Source organism: Melospiza georgiana, chromosome 3 (assembly GCF_028018845.1).
Source record: "Melospiza georgiana isolate bMelGeo1 chromosome 3, bMelGeo1.pri, whole genome shotgun sequence".
NCBI lineage: Eukaryota > Metazoa > Chordata > Aves > Passeriformes > Passerellidae > Melospiza > Melospiza georgiana.
The window spans coordinates 35,703,422-35,714,747 of record NC_080432.1 but is presented as its reverse complement, the minus strand read 5'-3'; the positions used below and the strand labels follow the sequence as shown (position 1 = coordinate 35,714,747).

The 11,326-nt window shown below is 40.3% G+C and overlaps 1 protein-coding gene across 1 annotated transcript in view; it reads right to left on the bottom strand.

Annotated features, from left to right (window-relative positions):
* Window positions 1–2,116: 2,116 nt before the first annotated feature.
* LPGAT1 (lysophosphatidylglycerol acyltransferase 1) overlaps window positions 2,117–11,326 on the bottom strand; it is a 58,800-nt gene continuing 49,590 nt past the window's right edge. The window contains exons 7-8 of the mRNA XM_058021222.1: window positions 9,608–9,714; window positions 2,117–6,160 (exon numbers count right to left, since the gene is read on the bottom strand). Of these exons, the coding sequence (XP_057877205.1) occupies window positions 6,009–6,160; window positions 9,608–9,714 (259 nt within the window). The 3' untranslated portion in view covers window positions 2,117–6,008. The remainder of the gene's footprint in view (window positions 6,161–9,607; window positions 9,715–11,326) is intronic.

Here is an 11,326-nt window from a genome sequence, read left to right as displayed (position 1 = left end):
CCTCAGGGGCCTGTAACCTTTGTTACCTGTAACCTTTCATTATTTTTCACAGGATGATTTTTTTTTTTGTTAAATCAAGACAAAAATGGTTTTTTTGTAAACCAGAGTAGGCACTCGAGACATTCACATACCTTTTAAATTTGCTGTTTCTGCTGAAATTAGTGGTCTTTAAGAATGAAGAGCATCCTTTCAGAAAAGCTGATAGTTACAAGAACAGCAAAAATGACAATAGAGTCCTGAGAGATAAAAATTTATTTATCTGATCAGCATGTCATGATATGGTCACAACTCATACAGCTGACATTCTTATAGCCAAGAGGGATGTTTTTTCTTTTTAAAAATACATTTTTCTTTCCAGCAGGAAGGATTTTTTAAAAACAAACATTTCATACTAGGCAGGAATTAAAAACAATGGCTTTTTCAATATGACAACACGGCTGGTAAGCACTGGATACCCCACCAGTGTCTTAATATTCAGATTTCAAGTTTTCCCTCCCACTCCCCAGTTCCCCCCACCCCACACAGAAAAACACCACACAGAAAAACAAGACAAAACCCAGATGGGAAACAAAGAGGTAGACATCACTACAACTACGGCGCTGTTTGGAAATTGTGCAAGATGTCTCACCGTGCTCCAAGGAGTTCCTTTTCCCTTCATCAGACATTGCAGAACTGGGCCCCAGCACTGAACTCCAGAGGTGCCAGGGCTGCAGAATGAGTGGGGCTGTCCCACCTGGCATTGCTCTGCCCAGCTGGAGTTGCTTAAAAATCAGATCCCTCTTTGAAACTACGGATCTCACAATGACAACAGCCTCTCCCCAACAAGGCTGGAGTCACATCCTTCTAGGAGGCAAACCAGGCTCAAGGGGGCTCAGGTTCTGCTCTTGGCATGCCCTCAGCTCTCAGAAACTTTAAGAAGACTCATGGCTACAGTGACTTCCAAAGGAACTCTGCAGCTGGGCACTGGCACAGCTTCTAGCGGGTGCTGCAGTGAGTGAGGGCTGCAGAAGCTGCTGCCCCCTCTCTCCCCTAGTGCTCCACTCCTCCCCTTGTCACCTCTGGCACTGAAACATTTGTCTCTGTGTCCTTCCTAATGAGCAATGTTATCTGTCCCAAATTAACACTGCAGCTGTACAGTGAACCAAAGAGTTATTTTACTATTTGTTGTGTTTATAGTAAGCACAGTAAAAGTTGTATATCCATTAGTTAAAAGCACAATAAATACAACCATCAAAGAAAATCTTCTCGTCTATTAAGGATCAGAAGCACATGAAATAGTCTTGAAAAAAAATCAACTGTATTTTTGCCACAGCAAAAAAGTCAAAACAAAAAACAAACAAAAAAACCCCCAAACAAACAAAAAACCAAACAAAAAACTCCCCACAAAAACAAAACTCCAAAAAACCAAAACAAAAAGTCAAAAAAACAACCCCAAAAAACAACCCCCCCCCAAAAAACCCCAAACTCCCAAAAACAAACAAATAAAAACCAAACAAACAAAAAACCAAAACAAGAAAAAAACCAAACCAAAATGAAACAAAAAAAACCCCAGCCCAGGGAAAAGAAAGAGAAATGCTGCTTCTGGTATCTTTCTACACTTCTGAAAGACATCTTGGCTACTGGAAAGATTTTATAAAAAAATACCCAATGAAATAAATTCAGCAAAATAATTCCAAACATCACCAGCCCTTTGCAAAACCATTGACAGTCACTCCAGGTTTCCACATTTTATCACACGAAACAAAAATGCAGGTAACAGAGAAGGGAAGGAGAAAACTGGAGGTGAAGATAACTGCTATAAAAAAACCCCTTTTCATCATACGGTATGAACATCATGGTGGAGTAATTTTAAGTAACTAGCTCATTTTAATAGGACAGTTGTTCAGTGAATAATTACTTCATTATCTCATGATAAAATAAAAGGTCTAACTTTAAAATGCATAAAGTCCTTCCAATGACGACTTCTATCAGAGCCAGGCAGTCTACAGCTCTTAGAGAAAAAGCAGAGCTGCTCAGAAGCATTTCTAATGTATGCAGACATTTTGAACCAGAGTATGGTTTCCATTTTGCTCTTCCCATTTATTTTTTAAAAGAAGTGTAAAAACTATCAAGTATGCAATTTTGCAAAATAACCCTTTATTTCATATGGCTCCATTATTTCGAAAAAATACAGAACCCCAGATGTATAACTATTTTGTGTGATTGTATCAGATCACCACAAAATCTTCAGCTGACTGTCAAGAGAATGCATCCAAGCCTGGGCTCGTAGTTTGGAAATCCCAGTTTTAGGTACCTTTGGTCCCAAAATTTACGTCAAGGCAAAGCGGAGCAGTTGAATCCTGTCACACACAGTGATCGGTATCTGTTATTATCTTGTACAAACAGGTGAGAAAAGTTAACAGCACTTTATGGCAGTGTCACACAAAGAAAAGTTCTACCATCTGCAAGCCAAGTGAACAAGAACAGTACCACAGTGATCGCTTTATTTTTACTGCAAGAAGATGCACCTTATTTGTGACATGGGGGAGGAGGGAGAGGGAAGCTTTTCATTTTCCAGGAAATCAAGGTAAACTGAAATTTCACTTTTCAACATCTGGTGATATCAACTTTAAAAAAGGAAAAAAAAGAAGAAGAAAAAGAAACACAACTGTGGCAAGATTCAACAGAACCACACGTGGAACCCAAGTGAGACTGAAATGACGGCGCACTCACCCCAGGGCACTGAGGAAACTGCTTGGTGTGGATGGACAGGTGCTCTTCACATCATGGGATTCACAGTGCAGCAAAGCTAAACCATGAGGACTGACACAACTTCAACTCTAACAACTTCTTTATGAACAATTAAACATAGAAACGTGGAGATGTTTTGTGGGCAACCCTGGCAGAGAACCATCTTTATTCTTATTATCTGCAATGCACTCAAATTGCTCTGTTCTCACTTCTGTGTGCAACAGCTTTCAGTTGGAATTTTTTCTGTGAATTTTTCGTTTTTGATAATTTTACACATTTTTTCCATTATTTTTCCTCTAATGTAAATTCAATGTGATATTAATTTGTGATCAACTGTACAGTTCATTCATATTTGTGGCAAAACACATTGTGAACTCTCCAGAGGAGGCAACCCATGGATGGTGCAGCAAAATGCCCAAACTGCAGCAGACAGAAATTTGTGTTTTACAGACTCACCTGCTAAGCTCCAGACAGTCTGGAGCAGCTCAGTATTTTTAGCACTGAATTTCCTACATATTGTATCCATTTTACATTCTTCCCTTCATAGCAAAACTTATTTTATCCAATTTATTATCTTTCACGAAGCAGCATCCAGGATCATGCTGGGGGGCTCCTCTGGTGTTGCTTTCCCACAGTTTCATTCTGGTGTCACCCACAACTTGGCTGTACAGAGCTGTGTGTCAGGCGCTCTTCACAATTCCCAGTGCAGGCACGAGAGAAGCCTGGGACTGACACTGCTTCCACACCCTACTGAAACAACAACCAGTGCTTGGAAACAAACCTCTTGTAAGAGTAAGAACTATAGAGGAACAAAGTGAAAATGAACAGGACCAGATCAATCAAACGCTTGTCTGAAACATGACTGCGCAGTGCTAATTTCTTGAGGCAGCACGTGAACACTTGCTATTGACTGCAACCCACTGGGAAAATAAAAATACTGCATTTGACAAAACAAGATGCTCTTACATGGAGTTCACAGGGTCTATAAGGAACAATCTCCTGATGGGAGTAACTGCTGTGCATTCTGCTTATATAAACTTCCCTTTTTGCATCTGTCCAGTCTGTCCTAGCTCAAAATAAAATGAGCTGTACTCAGGGCATCTCTGTGGCTCTGATCGAACTACATGGGGGAGGACAGCGAGTGAGTAGCTCGCCACCTGCCTTTTGGAGTTGAGTCAGTCCCATGGGCAGCAGAAATAACCACTTACACACAGCAGTGCTGGGCTGCCCCAACACCCCCCTGTCAAATGGCAGATTAAATACATTCATTCCATCAGCTGAACTTCAGCAAGAACAACATGAAACAACAAACTCCACAGACTCCCTTCCCTATCATGGCACAGCTACCTCTTTTTAATGGTTACACCAGAATTCAGGTGCAGAGATGGTATTTATAAACAGCATCCTGCCTCAAACACGAAGCTATTGGCAACCACTGTACTTTTCCTCCAGCCTCCTATGGAGTCAGGCAGGGAACACACACTTTAGGGGACCTCACTGTGGTGTCATTTTGCATCCATCCCCACTGAGCAACCACTGCTGCATGGGGAGGGGCAGGGATGGCATATCTGACAAAGTATTTTTCCACAAAGCCAGGGGAAATTGGCACTGCCTCGTGTTTTGGTATGCTCTTTGCCCCCCCCACAGAAAGAGAACACTGGCAAGGTTTTGTATTCTGCACACCACCTCCTGTGATTCATGTAGCAGCAGAGGGAGACAGAAGGGGAATCAATATTGCTAGCTCAGAGCCAAAACTACTGAGGGCTTACTTTGTTCTCAACAAAATTACTCTGTAGAAGGCAGCAGGCCAACATCTGAAGTTCTGGCTACCCTGCCTGTATTTAGAGAGATTAGTTTTATTTTAGGAACCGGTCTCGCAAATCTGTGCATAATCACATAAACACAATGCCAACCAGACCTGCCAGAAGTAAGGCTGTACATCACTGACATCCTTTCAAAAGGATCCTGCACTACACATCTGAAAGTGTCCTCTGTTCCCATCTGCCCTTCAGTTCAACCCCTCCTTATTCCAGTAAGATTTTAGTGGTGAGCTAATTAATACTGCCTTCCATGTAGTTATTCAGAATATTTACCATACTTATTTTTTCAGTAGTATCTTCCTACAGATTTATGATAGCAATTTTACCTATTTTTTTTCTTTTTATGAAACTAGTTTTTCTTCTATTTCTCCTTAGCAAAACATTAAGATGGTTGGCATTTAATTATTGAAACTCTCCCACAAGTATATTTAGCACTGTTGCAACTAGCGGGGAGAAAAAGGCCTCTATAAACCACTCCAAGGTCACCTTGGTTGGACTGCAGTATACAAAATACAAATGTGGCTAAAAATCACCAGCAGCACCAGCAGACCTTCAGAAACAGCTAGAATTGCTCTGCCTTCCAATGTGTGACAAACAAAGCTTCCCTCTGTTCCCTACGTTTTATGTCTTTCCTTCACTGACTTTTCACCTTGGAAAGTGCATTTTCAAAACTGGTGGTGAGGGTTTAGCTGCATTCTGAGCAAAAAGGGAATTGAACCGAGTGACTTTGTATTTTCCAAGTTTCCCTATAACACGAGACACTGGTAGCACATGGAACTCGGAGAGCTGATGGCAAGACCACAGCAGGGATGGGCTGATTCATCCCCCGTGGACAGCTTTTAATCACACTGTGATGCTGCAATGCTTGTGTGAGGACCAGGGCCTCAGAGGACAGACCTGACACCAGATCTTATTTGGGTGTTGGGCTCAGATCGATGTGTCTGCTACAACAACTGCTGACTGCGTAGCCACAAGGACACCTCCACAGCTCTGCTGAGGATTCTGACTCCAGCACAATGAGCTGCAGTAAAGTACACGTTGTGCAAATGAGGAATCTCTACCACACCAATGCTGTACACACTACTGAAGAGACAAGTTGCTGAATTTTCTGAGCTCTAACTACAATGCCAAGAAATACTTGTGGTGACAAAGCTTTCTTGTCACAGACATTCTTCTACGGTGGTTGTACGATTGCACCTTTTGTCCAAATGCTGAATTTGCTTAAGTGTGGGTGAGAGTATACATTTTTAAAAATACAGACAATTCTTAAAATAATACATCATCAGGTCACTATGTTACTGATCTTCACTTTTAGTGGAGTTTAAAATTCCCCCAAAGAGAGGTAAAAGTCCATCCAGTATTTTCCTTTACTCTTGAATATTCACATTTGCACATACAACATGATACTCATTTGCAAGAGCCTGGATTCCCATTGTGTCCTCAGGTCCCATTCCACTTTTAAAATAGGCAATGGTACAAATACTGAAAGAGGCAGTACCACATCCCTCCTGACAAAAATGCAAATGATTGTATGGCAACCAGCCACAGGTTACTGAGGGTCATCTCCCGAGAAATCGCTTTTGTCTGACCCTGGGGTGGTGGAAAAGCTCCTGCAAGAGAAAAGAAAACACATTTAATGCTTTGCCCAGGGATGACAGCCTTAATGCACTTTATAGCTTCTCTACTGCTTGTCCCAGCAATGGTGCCCACACACAATTAACTGGGTACTGCTCTATGCTCTAATGCCATCAAATTTATGAAAGATTCTCCAGAAGCCTTCAAGAAAATAAAAAACCCCAAACCAAAACACAATCCCTTAATAAATAAGAGTAATTTTCATTTCCTTATAAACTGTAAGCATAAACCTGAAAGCATTCCTTAGAAGCTGCTATCACTGTACTCAACCTTTGCAGAGAAATCCAACTGTCAACTAAGTTTTGTGTTATTTTTGAAGTTCTGTTAGTACCTCCATGATCAAATTGAATGGATTCCATATTAAACTCTACAGCTGTTTGGTGGTGATGCTGTATACTGTGAAGAAGCAACACACATATGTTCTTGAGGTTCCTCTTGAAAATGTAAATACACACACAACACCCCCTTCTTTAAAGAACAGCTCCCATATATTGTTTGAACACTCAGCCATACTGACTAAGGAAACATTATCATTTGCAATGGAGCTTTCCAGAAATTCTTTACTGAAATCCTTGCTTAGATGGGAAAGACTGGAAGAGATTCATCTGACAATAAAATTTGTTTTTTCCATACTTTGACTTTTTCTCACTTGCAACACCAAATTAAATGTGCCTGAATACATCAGAGCTTTATGACTGTAAGCAAGCTATCTGCATATATTTACATCAGCATATTAAATCATCTGTGTTACATTGTACTCAGATGCACAAAGACTTGATGACACAAAGTACTTTTATTGCTGTTAATCCCGAACAGGGGATAGAAAACTCTGAATTACACCAGAGAAGATGATGTACTTGCTGCAGCATTATGGAGTCTCAGCTTCTCTAAGAAGAAAATGAAATTAATGATTCAAAGAGTAAAGATGCAGCAATGTCAATTTTTAATCTTGGGAACCACACAATTTGGGCAATTAGATACCATCAGCAGCTTATCTCTGTGCTTCACATTTGCAATCACTGGAGGAACTGCAATCAAGTATTTGAGACAAAGCTTTTCTTCCTGCATGAATGCTCTTAATTAAAAAAAAAAAGTAAACAAGGAAAAAGCCTAAAAACATCCTTGATGAGTCCCATCCACCTCTCCCTGACAGATATTTCACACTTGGGCAGATTTGCTACATCATTATTCCCCAATAACTCACAGCTAAGCTTCTTTCTATCTGTCCACTCTAGGCTAGATTTGTTCTTCCATGGCCCATTTGTTTTTCTGTACCAACTTTGACCTCTGCTTTAAATACCTTTTCTTTTTCCCCGGTAGGTACAGAGAGCTGTCTCCCCCTCTCCCTCCCAAGGCAGCTCTGCCCCTTCCCTTTCCCAGCTGAGACAAGCCAAGTACTTTTAGTTGTCCTTCACAGAAACGACTCCCCCTTCCCTTAATCTCAGCTCTGATTAGCTGTCCCTCTTCCCAGTTCCATTTATATTCCTTGACAGGGAGAACGGACAGCATGCAGATTTCCAGATGAGGTTTCCAATCTGGCACAACAAGGAGTGTTTCCATAGCATTAGGGAAGCCATTCCTTACTCTTTTCATCACCTCACGCCACTTGGCTTCTGAGCACAGGGAATGAGGAGCACAATGATTTCAGTACACCATCACTTTTCCAACTGCTCCTAGCCTATGGTTGGGGTTTTTTCCTTAATTGGTCCCCAAGGGTTTTTGTCCTGCTAAATGAAATCTCACTTGTGTTACTGCAGGCTTCAAGGTTGTCTTGCTGAAGAGTTCAGAGAAATCAAGAACTTGCCAATACAAGTTTTCCACTAACTGCCTAAAACAGGAGTCTGTTACTGCAGCTATTAACTTGAAATGGTTCTAATTTTATAAATGAAATGTGCAAAATGCACCTGTAAAAAATTATGGGATTAGCTTAATGTCAAATTGTAGGCATACTTTTTCTTCTGGTTTGGATTTCCAGAGGTCTAATATTACAGATGATTTAAGTTCTTGACACTTAAGAGTACAGCAAAATGGAGAAAGGTGCTCTGGGTTTTGTTTCTTTCTCTTCCCAAATAAAAATAAGCCAAGAAATGAATTCTTGGCTTAGTCAATGCAACCTTTTAAAGTTTCACAGAGCATTAAATGTTACTCCAGCTTTTTGAAGTAAGCTTTATTAAGAGAGAGTAGTTCCCAAGCAGTGTGTATTGTAGAATAATATAATGATAACAATAATAATGATTGATTCTAACAGAAACAGCCCTAAGTCTTAAAACCACCCCCTCCTGTGACCATGTGCCAGGTGAGTACAAAGCTGGCTCTTGAGCAGCCTCAGGGACTCCTCTCAGAGTCAACCTCAGGACCTTTCCAAGGGGTTCCCAAAAACTGCAGCCGCACTTTTTCAATAGGCCAACTAAAGCAATGCAAGCAAGTTCTCAAAAAGTATAAATGGCAGTAACTCTAAATTATACTAATTTATGCCTAATAAGGTCCTATGTCACAGCATTTACATTTAAAACATGTGTTTATTAATTCATACTGATTGCACTGGCAAATTATTACCAATTATGCTATTTTTGAAATGCATTTTAATGAATAAACCTGATTATATTAATTATACTCTCAGAAATTCTGGACTAGTTAGATTTTCTGGGTATGACTTATTTCAATAGCATAAAATAATGTCACAAAACCAAGAATTCTTTACAATGTATTTGCTACACATGTATTTTAAAATATATTCACAAAGTTATTTGTGTAATAAAGTCCAATATATACATTTGGATGTGATTTATATAGCAGGGTCTGAACTCTGCCATCAATGGTGGCTGAGTGACAGCAACATTTCATAAAACAGAATACAACTGTGGGTTGTTAAAGAATTCTATTAATCTCTTTAAGCACTTGGATTGATAAATTAGGTACTCAAAACTAAATTAAAGCAGACTTTGCAATAAATCATCTCACAGAAGAAGCATCTTCATTTAACACAGTCACCCAGGAATACTAAACTCAGCTGATTTGAGACAGTGAACACTTCCCATCAACAACTGTGATGAACAGGGCTGCAGATCACAGCTCCAGAATGTGAGCCATGTAATTCTCACAGGCCCTTCCAATCATACTTCAATCATGGAGCTTTGCCATGAAGTCCCAGAGCAGCACATTCCACAGCTGAGCTGTGTGTTACTTTTTTGACAGCTCCCAAATGCTACCCAGCTTCTAGTGTTGCCCAGGTAATTTACCTTTCCTAGATAATTCTTTAATCATACTTTTTGCCACATAAAAAGCAGTAATAATAGCAGTAATTGTAATAGCAATAATTGTATCACACATGTGAAGGAATTACACATTCCTGAACCATTCTGAGATCCTTGTAAGGAAAGCCATTAGCAAAGCACAGTTCTCTCTGCTAGGTAGCATCCTACCTGTTTCATAGAAATGTGTCAAGAGGTTCTCCTTTTCAATGAATCGTTGATACAGCCAGTTTGTGAGAGCTTCAGGCTCTAAAGGTACATCCTTCACTGGAAAAATCCTATCAAAGAAACAAACACAAATTAAACCTAGCAAATGTTTTCTGCAGGTGGAGAACAAAACTCTTCTGCCCCAGCCCACCACAAACCAGACAGAACAAGACTTTTATATAAATCTAGCTGCATGATTTGCACTCTCTCCAACTCACAGATCACAGAGGCATGAAGGGTACAAGAGTGGGAAACTCCAGGCTGCCATCCAGAACCACACAGAAGACACTGGCACCAGTCTCCACCAAATGCTGCACTACAGCTTTTGATAAAAACTACTAAGGCACTGGTTTGTTATTTTTTTAACAGAATACCACCACACTATATTATTATTCCCTAAGAAGAATACAAACCAAGGGGAATGAAAGAAATAAAAAAATGAGAAAGTTAATTCACAGCTTTGAAGAAACAATTGAGCAGGCAGAAGCCACATAATGACATCACTAAGTACCAACAGCTCTTCCACATCCCAGAAAACAAGCTCTCTGTGCTTTTCAAAGGATGCTGGCAGCTTTCTCTGAAATTCACAAGGCACATTTAACACTGAAAACTGACCCTGTACTCAAATATTGCTGCTCTGTTTTAAAAACACCAATGAGAGAATTGCTAGTGTTTTGGTACTTCTGTGCTGACTATTAGGTGGCTTAGACAAACAGACACCCGGAGCAGAATTCACTGGGGTACACACACCCTGAAACTCCCAAATTACCCACCACACCTCACTGGATTATTTCAAAATACAATTTCCAATCTCACAGTAAGTGTGAAAGCTCCTCAGCAGACCCTCAGTGCCTTCTGATATATACAAGAACTTACACATCCACAGTGCTGTACTGGCAGGACAAGGCAGGAGAGATTTGTGTACCAGGCTAACCTGGAAAATTCACACTCTGAAATGCAAGGCCTTTACTGTAGGTTTCTCTTTCCAGGTGAGCTCCCACTGAGCTTCTCATTTACACCATGCTTCTATTTTCATTAGTGAATTTCCATTTCATTTTCAACACAGTCTTTCTCAACTGACCATACTGCAAAGAATTGGAAGTAACACCAAAATCATCTGGGAAGTCTCTGGACAGATATGGGAATTTCAGAATAAGAAAATAAGGCACTTCTGAAGAATGCTTTGTTGCTGTTATAATTTCAACATCTTTGCCAGCTTTGTTCATTTGTCATCTGTCCTTCCTCCTTTCAGTCTGATGCATGGAAGAATAAGCTGGAAGTGGGGGAGTCAAGCAGCAAGCATTGCTCTAAGGAGTGAATTACAAACCACAGTGCTTTGGCATACAAAGACAACTTCAATATAAGGAGATGAACCACTTTATTTACACACCATGGTATCACCATGAACTCAGCTATCTCTGTAGCCTTTGGAGTAACTCTACCTACACCCTCCTGGCACTGTGGAGCTCTCTATGCTCCAGTAAAGCCAGTCTTGGTAACCAGAAATTAGCAACTGTTATCTCAGATAACAGTTTATCTCAGAGTTTGAAGGAAAGTCTTTGCCCAAAGACAAATGTTATGAAATGGCGCTTCAGTAATCAGCTCAAGTATTCAGTCTGCATATTAGGAACAAAGACAAACAATAAAGAACTATTTTATCTTGAGGCCCAGATGCTGTACAGC